The sequence below is a fragment of the Eschrichtius robustus genome, chromosome 4 (assembly GCF_028021215.1).
Source record: "Eschrichtius robustus isolate mEscRob2 chromosome 4, mEscRob2.pri, whole genome shotgun sequence".
Taxonomy (NCBI): Eukaryota; Metazoa; Chordata; class Mammalia; order Artiodactyla; family Eschrichtiidae; genus Eschrichtius; species Eschrichtius robustus.
The window spans coordinates 80,145,046-80,159,422 of record NC_090827.1 but is presented as its reverse complement, the minus strand read 5'-3'; the positions used below and the strand labels follow the sequence as shown (position 1 = coordinate 80,159,422).

Sequence of the window (14,377 nt, the reverse complement as noted above, 5' to 3'; positions counted from 1 at the left end):
GGGTCCCGCTCGCTGCGCGGTGGCGTCGGCGGAGGCGGTGGCGCGGGATCGCGGGCCGCTCAGAGGCTGTGGGGCTGGGCGGGCGGCGCTGGATGGGACGGGGCGGGGCCAGCGGGCCCCACCCTCGCCTGGGCGCGGCTTGCTGGTCCGCGGGCAGCCAGGCGGGCGGCTGCAGACTCGAAGAGAGCCGGAGGCGTGGACGCCGACCCCGGAGGACTCGGCGGCCGGCGCGGGGCGGCGGGTATGCGGGCCGCGCGGCTTCCCTCGGCGGCGCCGCTCCGGGCCTCGGCCATGCCCTCGCCGTGGAGAGAAGTGCCCCTGGAGAGCCTCCTGGGTAAGCCGAGGCCGCCCGCCGCGCATTCGCCGGTCCGCTCCCCCGGCCCTGCCCGGAGCCGCGGTGCTCGGCCGGGTTGGCTGAGCTCCCGGAGGGAGGAACGCGCGCTCGGTGCTTGGAATAGAAATGCTTATCGTCCCCTGGCAACTTCTGCTGCTGGAGGAATTGAGAGAGAGAGAGAGCCCCCACGCCACCCTGGTGTTGCGCCCAAGGGGCCCGACTTCTTCACCTGTCGGCCTTGAACCGCGAAGCTGGTACCAACCCCGAGTCCCCTCACCCGAGATCTTTAAGTTTAACTGAATAAATTTCAGCAACGAACTTTACCTTTCAGAAGGAAAGGGGCACCCGTTTCCCCCGGTAGCTGTAGGTGAGCACTCAGCGCGGTGGCTGCCGCCTGGGTTGACCCCTCACAAGTGACCTTGGGTAGTGGCTGCACATTTGAGCATTTGGCGGGAAACGTCGAACTCGAGTCCCATGTGCTCACTTAGCAGCTTTGCAGAAAGTCCCAAGAACAATTATTGTTGTAATATTGTCCGAGTTGTATGGTTGAAATCAGAATTCCCAGACAAACCTTTAGGAGATTGCTAGCGTCTCGCTGTTCACGATGAAGGGGAGGGGTGCCTTCCTAAGAACTTGATTTTCTGGGAGCTGGTAATGCTCGGGCTGGGGGCGGGGCTCATTTTTTGGCCTAGTCTGTATCTCACAAGTACACGATGTAAAGCGAATTACATTCAGTGAGTACCTAGGGTGCTAGGTACTGTGTGTACTTTATCTTTTTAAATCTTAATAGCTTTGCAAGGTGGTTAAAAGTACTGCTTTCGGTGGTTAAGGATGGTTTGGAACCGGACCGCTCGGTTTTAAGTTCACTCTGCCATTTGCCACTTTTGTGACCTTAGGCAATTACTTAACTTTCTGAGTCTAAGGAGTTTTTGTTGTTTGATTTTGCATTTGTAAGAGGGGAGTAGAAATAGTGTCAATTTCATAGGATGCGGAAGAAGAGAGAAGATCGGAGTGAATACTTAGCACAGAGCCTAGCACATGGTAACTGCCCATTGGTTAATTATCATCATTGTAGAAGATTACAGTCAGTAGTTGGCAGCTGTGAAAGTAACGTCAAATCTGGGTTTTCCACTACCCTACACTGTCTCCTAGGGTTAGGTTTAAAATAGTCTGCTCACAAGAAAATGATTATTTCCTAACTAACGTGCCTTTGGCTGTAGTCTGGAGTGGGAGGAAGGAGTTCTGCCGTTTGTTGCTCTTTTTGATTTTCACGCTATTTCTCATTAAAGAAGGGTCGATTTAGTTAAGGAAATTTTATCAGTCAGGGTCCTGACAGGAAACCAGATTTAACCTAGATGGTCCAAATGAAGAGCCTTTAATAAAGGGACTACCTACCTACGGGAGGTATGAACGAGGTTAAAGGGACAAGCAAGGGATGTTGAGCCATTCTCATTCTGGGCCTGACAGGAAAGGGGAGGAATTCTGTTACTGGAACCCACATAAGGCCAGGGTCATGAAGGAGGGCGGCCAGCGGGAGCAGTTTTAGTGGCGGGAAGGGCTACTGTTTGAAACAATGAGAAAGTTACACTTTCTCTCTCTCTTAAAAACTTTTTTTTCCCCTAGGATATGTTTCTTGGTCTCTCTGCGATGGCCTGGGACCGATGATCTATTACTTTCCCCTGCAAACACTAGAACTCACTGGGCTTGAAGCTTTTGCCATAGCATTTCTTTCTCCATTATTCCTCACAATTACTCCTGTCTGGAAATTGGTTCACAAGAAGTGGATGGTAGCCCTGTTGCGGATAATTACTGTTGGTAAGATTTAAAAGTGATTCCTTAAGGCTTCTTTTTTTTTTTTTTTAGTTAAAAATCAAGTGAAAATATGTAGACTGTTCTTTGAATGCTAAATGATTAAATAAAAAATAAAAGATTTCTCTTTCTCTTACTACTACCTTGCAGAGTTTTAGTAGAATTGGAAGTCTAGACCAAGAGTCAGCATGTTTACATGTTTAAATTTTCCGTCAGATTGGAAGGGCTTAAGGATCACCGAGATGAAGAGGGGAAAGATACCTTGGAGGACAGCTTAACTCTTGAACATATTTTTGTTCTTTTTTCCAACTATGACACAAAACTCCGAAGCCATTAAAAAGTTGTTAAATGATACTGCTTAAAAATATGAAAATTATGCATGATGAACACCGTATGAAGCAAAGGCAATCAACAGATTAGGACAGCTATTGCAGCTCTTCCAGTCAGAGGGCTAATTTCATTAATATATGGAGTTCTTATAAATCAATAATAAAAAAGGACCAATAGTTCAATAGAAGCGAAAGCAAAGGATATGATCAGTTTACTGGAAAGGAAATATAACTGGTTCTTAAAAAGATACTAAAATATATAGAATACAAATCATATACACACACACATATATTCATAGACAGTCTCACATATCAGGTTGGCAAAGAACAAACTCTGACAACACTGTTGCAAGCGTGGGAAAGCAGGCACTTACGCATTGCTGGCGGAGCTGTAAATTGTCACAACTTCTGCAAAGGATCGGTTAGCATTGTTTATCAAAAGGACAAATATGTATCTTTCACTCAGCAATCCCACTTCTGGGAGTATATCCTATAGATAAACTCACATATGTGTAAAATGATAAAAATAAAAGGTTCTTTAATCATTGCAGCAATGTTTATAATAATAATGTTAGAAATAACCTATATGTCATCTAAATGGGATAGGTTAGGTTAAATAAGTTATGGTTATGAAACTTGGAGTACTATAGAATACTATGCAGCTATATTAAAGAATGAGAACATTTATGTAAGGAAATGGAATGTTCTTCAAAATATGTTGTTAAGTGGGAAAAAAGAAGCGCTAAACAGTATGTGCAGAATACTAGCATTTGTGTAAAATAGGTTAGATGAAAATATATTTAATAATTAATTGGACATGCATTAAATAGGTCTAGAAGTATTTTTTAAAAACCTGATACCATTTTAGTTGCTTCCAAGGTGAAAAATTTGGTACCTAGACACAGGTATGAAAGGGAAACTTTGCACTGTATACCTTTTGTAGCTTTTGAATTCTGAATTTCAGTACGTTACATTGCCAAAACCCAGCAATTAGAAAATGTACACTTACTATCACAAACACTTGAGGTTATTAACATTAGTAAATATTGAGAGACCTTGGAGAAGTACTGGTAGTAAAAAAAAAGGTGAGGTGAGGTCATGGAGAAAAGGTTTTGAAAAACAAAAACACCAGACTCCAGTCTGGTGGAATCTGTAGCTGAAAAGTCTGCCTCTCTTGCCCTTGTGCTATAACACAGTTGGTTTCTCTGAATTTTCCAAGTGGCATTTGTTCTTGAGCCACGCTGTAGGAACAGTCACTTGACTTTTTTCAGAAACAGTGACAGGAATCACTAGGGAATTGCCTTCTGTTTTTCCGTGCATCAGTCCCTGAAGAAGGCAGAACGTGGTTAGTGAGTGTAGTGAGTTATGTGGTTACCCACAAAGGTCTAGAGCTCAGAAGTAGCAGCAGTAAAGACCACTGGAAAATGCATCCTTTTAAAAGATGATGTCTATAGGAATGAAATAACCATGAAATTTTCAGCTCTGGAAATAATAGAAATGAAACTTTCTTCTTTTTGAGTATATATAGTAACTGAGTTAAACTGGCCTTGGCTTACAGAATCCTTCTATGAACGATGATGGCCTCATCATACTCCTTGGTTGGCTTTATGGGAGGGATCTCATCAGTGGCCCTTTTTCGCTGCTTTTGCTCAATGCTGCCTGTGGCAGCTTTACCTACAAAGCCACCCACCGAACAGTTACTGGGACAGTTTTTTATTTTTGAGTCCAGTTCTGGCCCAGGAACTTCTGGAGGCTATAATGTAATAGTAGATAACTTTGGCGGGGGGTATGGTATTTGAGATGCTTCTTGTTGCTCCCCTTTCATCTGCTTCCTCCCTGAAAACCCATCACCTTGAGTAGAGGTAGAATTGTATTTGAGAAAGGGGAGTGGGTAGGAAAGTGACTCAGAGTTGAGGATGAAGAAACCAGTTTTTGTCAGATGCTCTTCCAGGTAGCCATTGAGCTTTGTTGATGCTAAAGAGAGGCTGAAGTAAGCCATGATTTGCCTTAAAACTCCCTTTTCAGATGCTTCTTAAGGAAACGAAACAACTTTGTTTTTACAGAGTCCTAAGGCATTCTTACATAACTACAAAGAAGATCTGAGTGTTCTGTGCTATCTCATCACTGACACCTCAGATATTTTAGGTTGATTACTATGTAGTTAACTATTAAACTAGTTCATACTACCAGTGATTTAGGTTATTTTTGACCTTAAATACCTTGACCCACTAAAATGGGTACAATCAAAAACATAGACAATAAGTGTTGACAAGGATATGAAGAAATTGAAACCCTCACACATTGCTGGTGGAAATGTAAAATGGTGCAGCTGATTTGGAGAACAGTTTGGCAGTTCCTCAATATGTTGAACATGGTTGTCATATGACCCAACACCTCCACTCCTTGGTATAGACCCAAGAAAAATGGAAACATATGTTCACCCAAGACCTGGTACACAAATGTTCATAACAGCATTATTCATAGTAGCCAAAAAGTAGAAACAACCCAAATGCCCATCAACTGATGAATGGATAAACAAAAGGCAGTATATCCATGCCATGGGATATTATTTAGCCATAAAAAGGAATGAAGCACTGATACATGGTACTACATGCATGGACCTTTTTTAAAAAAAGATTTTATTGAAGTTTAATTGGTTTACAATGTCATGTTAGTTTCAGGTATACAGCACAGTGATTCAGTTTTATATATAATATAACATATTTTTCAGATTCTTTTTCCCTATAGGTTATTACAAAATACTGAGAATAGTTCCCTGTGCCATACAGTAGGTCCTTGTTGGTTATCTATTTTATATATAGCATTGTGTATATGTTAATCCCAACCTCCTAATTGTCCTTCCCCCCCCTTACTTTTCTCATTGGTAACCATAAGTTTGTTTTCTATGTCTGTGAATCTCTTTCTCTTTTGCAAATAAATTCATTTGTATCTTTTTTTTTTTTTTTGTAAGATTCCACATATAAGTGATATCATATGATATTTGTCTTTCTCCGTTTGGCTTACTTCACTTAGTATGATAGTCGCTAGGCCCATCAACATGGATGAACCTCGAAAACATTATGCTAAGTGAAAAAAAAACAGTCACAGAAGGCTGCATATTTTATGATTTCATTTATATGAAATGTCCAGAATAGGAAAAATCCATACAGATAGGAAGTAGATAAGTGATTGCCGGGGGCTGGGGGTCGGAGTTGGGGGGAAGAGGAGGGAAGGGAGTGACTGCTATTGGGCACAGGTTTCTTCCTGGGGTGATGAAAATGTTCTGGAATTAGATAGTGGTAAGAGTTGCACAACTTTGTGAATGTATTAAGAACCATTGAATCATACACTTTAACAGAGTGAATTTATGGTATGAATGCTATCTCAATAAAAATTTTCAAAAAGATTTATGCACGCAGATAATTATATATTAACTCTGTCTTCCCGAGTGTAACCATGGTACCAGACACAGCCGTTATCAAATGCAGATCATCGAATACCAATGCATGATTGCCAGAAACGTTCAGCTCTCCTTAATCTGCAGGCAGCATAGCCTCCTTCCAGGCTCCAAATGCCTAACTTCGGCTCTTGGTTCTTGCACTCCGTCTGTCTTCCTCACTGGTAGTGCAAGCCGTGACGTGGTGGACAGGAAGTGGTTTGCAAAGGTATGGTTCATATCTTGTGCCTACAGACAAACAAATGTGGTCAGTTACCAAAGGGAAGGTTGGGACCAGGAGTTGCAAGATATAGTATTTACCTTGCATAAGGCCTTGTAGAAGTCTCACTTTTCTCTTCACAAAATCGGGATGTGAATATTTGCCATCAGTCTCAATAATGTTGTGAGAATGAAGGCATTATAACAAGTTGCCTAGGTAACGGGCTATACAAAGGCTAAGTCATGTAGATTACCAACAAGACTACCTCATATACTCCTTCTATGGCACTGTGAAATTCACAATGGACATAGTACATTGAAACCACATAAAAAGTTGTTAAAAATACTTCTGTCCTTACAGGTACTTCAGAATCTGGGGATTCATTTTAGGACAGATTCTTCTTGTTGTTCTCCGCATTTGGTACACTTCACTGAACCCAGTCTGGACTTCTCAGATGTCCAACAGAGTGATACGGACATTAAGTACCATCGCCACACTTGATCGCATTTACACAGGTTAAGTGTAGGCCCAGTTTATTTAGGGATTTTCTCTCTTGCACAGTTTATTTACGTTTCTTATCTGAATGTAACACATCTTGGAAAGATAAAACTAGTCTTTCTGCACTCTATCTCCGTTTCTACTTTTTCTCCCTCTGCAAGAGTAGCCAGCACAGGTAGTGGACGGTTATCTAGGCAGAAGGCACCTTTTCCTTGCCAGCATAGAGGGTGACCATAGCAATCCATCTCTGGCTTGTCTCAGCATGGAGTGCGAGAGTAGACCCAGGCCTCATACTCCCTGCTGGCTTTCAGCTCTGTCTTCCTCCTCTTTCCCTCTGGACAGGACTTTCCAGGACGAGGACGGTGGGAACTGCATGGGTTTGTTTGGGTTTTCTTTGGTTTGTTTGTTTTTTGCTTTTGTTTCCGCCCCGCCCCGGGCCCAACTCTGAAGATATTTAAGCTCCAAATATGAAATTTAAAAAGAAAGGAGGGACTTCCCTGGTGGCACAGAGGTTGAGAATCCGCCTGCCAATGCAGGGGACACGGGTTTGATCCCTGGTCCGGGAAGATCCCACATGCCGTGGAGCAACTAAGCCCATGCGCCACAACTACTGAGCCTGCACTCTGGAGCCCGCAAGCCACAACTACTGAGCCTGTGTGCCACAACTACTGAAGCCCGCGCGCCTAGAGCCCATGGTCCACAACAAGAGAAGCCACCGCAATGAGAAGCCCGCGCACCGCAACGAAGAGTAGCCTCTGCTCGCCGCAACTAGAGAAACCCGCGCGCAGCAACAAAGACCCAACGCAGCCAAAAATAAATAAATAAATTAATTAATTAAAAAAAAAGAAAGGAAATCCTACATATTCATACCACCTTTCAGATCACCTGTCTGGAGCTGACAAACAAACTTGGACATTTGCTTCACATGCTAACTTGAGACTTTTCTGAAAAGAAGGGAGAAGTGTTACTAGATTCTACATAACTTGCTCCTGGCTTTGTGTGTAACTCTCAGTGAGTCGCTGTTCTTTTGTAAATACAAGGAGAAATCTCACAGATTAATGGAAGTTTAGAGGGTTTGGCTCACCATGAACAAAGGGCTTGCATAATTCCCCCTTGGCCCCAATTTTGGCATGAAGTGGGGTTAGTGAGAACAAGGGAACATCATGCACGTAAATTGGTCTAGGGACATTGATATTAATTAGAACATTTAGAACTCGGTCTAGTGCCCTAATATATGTTTTATATTTCATAAATCGCTAACGTGGCGTAGAAACTCAGGCAGCACATTTCACAGGTACAGCCTGATAAGGATCTGGATTCAGGGTATCACTTACATTTCCCGACTGGAGTTTTCTTCTTTCTCACCTCTGTTTTAAATTTATGTGACCCAGTTGTTGGTCCCTTCCTGTTTTTGCACTGTGCCCCATTTACAAAACTTGACTTCTCACCAGCTTCCCCAGGATATCTGATCATCCCAGGCATTTTTGGGGGTAGCTTTATTGAAGATTTGCTGGGTCTTGGGGGAGGGTCACCCACCATAGTATGCAGCAGTGTTAATCAGCAAATGCAGTTTAGGCTTCTCTCTTCTCCAAAGACTGTCTCCTAGCCTCCAGGCCCTGGCCTCCTTCCGTCTTCACATCTTCTCTCCCTCATCCCTATAGCTTTCAGCTCTGCTTCTCCTTCCTCTCACTCCTTTATTGGCAGAATGGCTTTCTTCCTCTTTGTGAAATCGGGCTGTCACCCTCACAGGCAGACCCGAAGTTTTCTTTCTATCCTGGAGAGGGCTTCTCAGTGTCATGAAGCATCTACACAGCAGGTTCTCTGTTCTTACAAAGAAATTCTCCTGCCAGCATTTTCTCGAGTTGTTACATTTCTGTATGTGAAGTCATTAATGCAACAAACTGAGACCTCGTGGTTAAACAGTCCCGGGAAGTATAGTATAGTCAAGTACACAGGTGCTGCCTAAGCTCTCTTTACCAGCTGTATGATCTTGGGCAAGTTACTTGCTTCCTCTGGGCCTCAGTTTTTTAATCTGTGAAATGGGATTAGTAATAGAGGCTACCTCGTAAAATGGTTGTGAAGATTAAATGAGTTCATGTAAAGGGCTGGGCATAGGGCCTGGCCCATGGTAACTGCTCAGGCGATGCACTGTTGTCACTCCGGGGACACAGAGGGTTAGACGAGAGCCCTGTGCTTTTTTTTTTTTTTTTAAATTCAGTATTTATATTTATTACACATGCTAAATTGTTTGTTGAGACCTCAGAATGGGAGATACTATGAGGGGAGTAAAGATGAGAAGGGGTGAGAGAAAAGGAGAGGGGTATACACAAATGAGTTCTAGGGAGGGATTAAATGAATACTGTCCACTGACATCATCAAAACTGGGGAAGTTTTGCCACATTAGCACATTCCCTTCCTTTACTGTTATTTTTTTTTAATGTATATTAAACTTATCCAGTGAAACCATCCAAAGACATGCAAAGAAGAGTAATTATTTTGCCCTATCCTCAGGGCTATTTTTTTTTTTAAACATCTTTATTAGAGTATAATTGCTTTACACTGGTGTGTCAGTTTCTGCTTTATAACAAAGTGAATCAGCTATACATATACATATGTCCCCATATCTCTTCCCTCTTGCATCTCCCTCCCTCCCACCCTCCCTGTCCCACCCCTCTAGGTGGTCACAAAGCACCAAGCTGATGAGAGCCCTTTTCTTTTGGGGAGAAGCAGCCTGATATTCTGAAAGTGTTCCACTCAAGGTGGACTGCATTTGTTCCCTGAACATACCTTTCACTTTTCGTACATATATTTTAGCTCATACTGTTAATTTCACTTTAAAGAAGTAAATAAATATCTGCATTTTCAGTTGTCAAATTCCAAAATGATTTGTTCTGCCTAAATCGTTCCCAATCTAGCCTGCCTGAAATAACCTCTCCCACTGACTATCTCCCAGCACATTCTGCTTTGGATTGGGTCTCATCTCCTCTTCTGAAGTAAGGTCCTTGAAGCCAGGTACCATTCTGTTAAATATAGAGGGTAAATTTCCATGTAACTGATCCTTTTCCATTTTTCATTCTAGATGGTGCCTGCTGTAGACCTGCGGGGAAGAAGTCTGGTGAGGCAGCCAGGGTGATGGCTTCTAGACCGAACTGGTTGTTGGCAGGGGCTGCCTTTGGCAGTCTCATGTTCCTTACCCACTGGATTTTTGGAGAAGTCTCTGTTGTTTCCAGATGGGCAGTGAGTGGGCATCCCCATCCAGGGCCAGATCCTAACCCATTTGGGTGAGTTTGGGTTTGGAAGCAATCCAGAAATTGGCTAGTATTGTTGAAGAAATTCCTCCTCTGTTTGAGCAGCTAGATCTGCACCAGCCAGATGTTTCGTGTTCCTCTTTCCCTAGATGTCAGAAACATTGCAGGACATTACTGCAGTAGGACAGTACTGGATCTACTCTGGAGATGACGGAGCTGGAGGGGTATTTGCCCCAGTGCTGAGGGATTGCTGGGAGGTAGATGAGGGAGGACTGAGGATAGTGCACGGCTAAGTGAGAGGTCCTGGGAGCTCCTGCATGGGCACGCTGAGGAATTCCTGCCAAGAAGAGCGTTCTCAGTGGCAGGGAAAGCATGGCATTCCTCCAGATCCCCCTATTACAGTTATGGGCACTGGGTAGGACGAGACCAGAGGGCCTTGATGAAAGACCAGGTTGGCAGCAAGGCAGACAGCTTTAATCTCTGCAAAGGAGGGAAGCCTGGGGGAGCTCTGCATCCTCTGTACTTTGGGACTTGTTCCAGCCGTGGGGCTCCCAAGGAGTTAGCAGTCTTGAGCTTAAGTGCTGGTTCCTGTGCTTGGTCCTCACTGACCCTCTCTCTACTCTTCCTGACACCTCTTTTCTCCCATGGCCAGGTCCAGCCTTTCAAGTAAAAAGATGGGAGGAACCCTTAAAACTTCTGCCTCAGATATCTGTTTTCTCCAAAAACGCTGAAATTCCCACATATGGAGACACACTGGCTCTTTCCGCAGAGGATGTCTGGGCACATCCCACAGTTGTCTCACATGCAGTGTGTCCAAGTCTGGCTCAGTAGTTTTCACTACCCAGACATGTCCTTCCTCCTCCGGGCCTTGGTTTACTCTATCTATCCCTCTACCGTCTAAGCTGGAAACCAGGAGTCGTCTTAGAATTGTGTGTCTTCCTCATTTTCTGCATCTCACTTGGTATTAAGTCCAGTCGATTCTACTACTTCTCTTAAAGCATCTGTCCCTCCCTCCCTATCCCCCACCATATCTCCTTAGTGGATCCTCCCATCTTTCATCAGGCTACTGCTCTGGTCTTCTAATGGCCTCTCTGCAGTGTGGCCATCTCCACACTGAGAGTGAGATCTCTAAAATGCACACCTGACTCCATCACTCTTTTGCTTAAAACCTTTCAGCAGTTTTTCTCCCCCAAACCAGGTCATATGAGACAGGATCTGCACCCTCACCCTCACTTAATTTTTTAAAGATGCTCCCTGCCTTATCCCCATGCTTCACCTGGGCTGAAATCACTTTCAGTTCCCTAGACGTGCCAGATTGTCCCAGTCCTCCATCTGCATGTACGTGCTCTTCCCTGTGTCTGGGCTACCTTCTCTGCCTTGATGTCTTGGCAAGCTCTTACTCACCCTTCAAAACCCAGGTCATGCATCTCCTCTGTGAAGTCTTCTCTGATTATCCCACAGACTACCTTGAATGCCCATCCCACCCCCACCTCCTTGTACATCTCTTATTATTATTCTGTATTACAAATTGTTTATACTACAGTTATTTTATGTCCTTCATCCTTTCTCGACACTAAACTCTTTGAGGGCCAGGAATGGGAAAAGGAACTAATACTTATGATTTCCTCTGTGTCCGGCCCTGAGCTAGGAAGTGTACATATGTGATCTCATCCAGAGTCTATATCTTTTTGATCTTGGATGCTCTGGCATACTGAGGAGGAGGGGAGAGAAGGAAGAAAGGCACAGAAGAAGAGAGGGGGAGGGAAGGAGTTTATTCTTATGTGTTAAAGCTTCATGTCCAAAGCTCCCATGAAAACAAGCGTAAGACGTGCGGAAGAGCAACAGGAGAACTGGACCAGGAATCCGAGGCCAGTCTTGAGAGCTGGTTGGCTGACAGCAATTCACCATTCAGCTTTGGACCAGTCGCCTGACATCCCTGGCCTTGTTTTGCTCACCTTTAAAATGAGGGTTTTCATTTTATGATTTTGTATGCTGGAGTGACACATTGAAGATGGAGATGCAACGCCTGAGACCAGCATTTCCCAAATTGTGTTGTGTGGAACACTGGTTTCTTGAGATGTTACTGGGTAATCTGAGACAAAAAACAAGCAAAACCCAAACCTCTTTTAGATCAAGTAGGTTTTGGAAACACTGTACTTCATCTTCCTTTGTGATTCACAAGGCAAATTAGCATCACAGAGACTCTCGGGAGTTTCTCCAACTTACTCGAACATGGAATCTCTTTGTGAGAACACCTATCAACACATCATAAAATTGATGTTTCTCAGAACCCCGTCTGAGAAATGTTGCATTAGATCATCATCACCTATGACCGTCATAGTAGGAATTGCTCTCTCAAATTCTCTAGATTCTACTTAAGGGAATGGGTCATAAATCTGTTTTGATGGGCTGAAGATGTGGGAGATGGGAGGAAGGTGAGAGACAGGCGCAGATGGTGCTGAGGGGACTTTGGGAAACCAGAGGATCAGTGCAGACCACAGAGCCTGGGAGGATGAGGGAGCAGGACACGGTCTTAGCCTCATGTTCCAACTTCCCATTAGCCCACCCCAGCACTCCCAACCCCAAAACTCTCCCTCTTCTGTGCTGTTTTCTACCTTCTAATATCCTGTGTTATTTTCTAACTGTGTTTATTGTCTGGCCCTCTCCCCCACTGGAATGTGAGCGCATGAAGGAAAGGGATCTTTGTTCACTGACGCATCCCAAGCCCCTAGAACAGAGCCTGGCACACAGTAGGTCCTCATAAACATTTGTCGTTGACTTGGGGATAGACAATGATCAACAGTGTCCTCGCCAGCCTTTTCTCTCTCCTGTAGACCCAGGACCACTCTTAACCTTAGAAGGTGGGGATAGGCAGGAGAGCGGCTGAGAGCCTCACTCCAGAGCTGGAGGGGCTTTTTTGGATTCTTAGTCCTATGTGGGCGACTGTGTACAATCTGTGGCAGGTTTCTTAGTGCTCTTTCCCCCAGTGTCCTCCCCTGCAAAATGGGGATAATTATTGCATTTACCTACAGACTTGTGAGTGTTAGATGAGCTAATATATGTAAAAATCTTCAAACAGTGCCTGGTATGTAGTAAGTACTATGTTTTTTAGCTTATTTATATTATAGCTGTTTCACTGAGTGCCATGTTGTAGCTTTTATTGCTGCTGGATTTTCCCCTAAAGTTTAAATTCTTTTTTTTTCCTCCTCCTCCAAGTTTTTGCCAAAGTAGCAAAAGAATGAAATAGTTTGTGGTTGTTTTTAAAAACAGACAACTATTAATTATTTACCAAACTCACATCAGTCCCAGGAAGGCAGAGACTATTGATAAAAGCAGTATTGAGGTTGAGAAAAGAATGAAAAGAGGCACACTAAATAGAAACTATTCCTAGTGTCTTTTTCTTTTTATCTTTGGCAGAGTCATTTAAAATGTCACGTGGCCAATATGAACTATAATTTAATAGTCTGAGAAAACTCAATTTCTGTGTTTACACTGACCATGAAAGACTGCAGATATCGTTTATCTCAAGTCAGAGGTGCTTTTATGTCAATGTTCTGAATGTATATAATATTGGTTCCCAGTGGGCTTTCATTATCTCATTGGTTGTTTCATACTCATATTATCTTTTGGATGTGCCTAGAGGTAGGAGATACATATCTGTTTTATATCTGGGACAATGGAGTAGTAACAATGTCAGATGTCCTATAACGTGTCATTTTTTTTTACAGAGGTGCAGTTCTGCTGGGCTTGGCGAGTGGATTGATGCTTTCGCCTTGTTCATGGTTTCCTGGTTCCAGTTTAACCTGGTGGATGACAGGTGTGTGGTTTCCCTACAGAAATGCTTCGTTGTCCAATTTACTTGCAATTGTCCAACTTACTCCATGTGCCCCTGGAGTGGAAGGAGATGACCATACAACATGTGCTGTTGCCCGGTGGGAGAGTCTCACCAAGTGCAGCCACTAAAACCCAGATGTCACCACGGTTACCAGTGGCTACTGGTTCCAGGTCGCTGCTTCCTCCTCCTTCACTTTCCCTCTCCTCCTTAGCTGTCTTATCCCCCGACTGGGCTGACATACTCTCCCTCGCCTCCTAAATGACTTATCCAGGCACAGATGTAAGGAACAGTTGTGTTTTTTTTTAAAAATTTTATTTATTTATTTATTTATTTATGGCTGTGTTGGGTCTTCGTTTCTGTGCGAGGGCTTCCTCTAGTTGCGGCAAGCGAGGGCCACTCTTCACCGCCGGTGCGCTGGCCTCTCACTATCGCGGCCTCTCCCATTGTGGAGCACAGGCTCCAGACGCGCAGGCTCAGTAATTGTGGCTCACGGGCCTAGTTGCTCCGCGGCAGGTGGGATCTTCCCAGACCAGGGCTCGAACCCGTGTCCCCTGCATTGGCAGGCAGATTCTCAACGACTGCGCCACCAGGGAAGCCCGGAACAGTTTTATTGACAGTCTGAGGAGATGGAGGGTCAGACATTGCCACTTTGCCAGACCTCTTCCCCT

The 14,377-nt window shown here is 44.1% G+C and overlaps 1 protein-coding gene across 1 annotated transcript in view; it reads left to right on the top strand.

Moving 5' to 3' along the window:
* Positions 1–291: 291 nt before the first annotated feature.
* Positions 292–14,377, top strand: part of CWH43 (cell wall biogenesis 43 C-terminal homolog) — a 49,174-nt gene continuing 35,088 nt past the window's right edge. Inside the window, 6 exon segments of the mRNA XM_068542217.1 lie at positions 292–334; positions 1,958–2,149; positions 6,017–6,137; positions 6,489–6,643; positions 9,706–9,907; positions 13,603–13,691. Coding sequence (XP_068398318.1) covers positions 292–334; positions 1,958–2,149; positions 6,017–6,137; positions 6,489–6,643; positions 9,706–9,907; positions 13,603–13,691 — 802 coding nt within the window.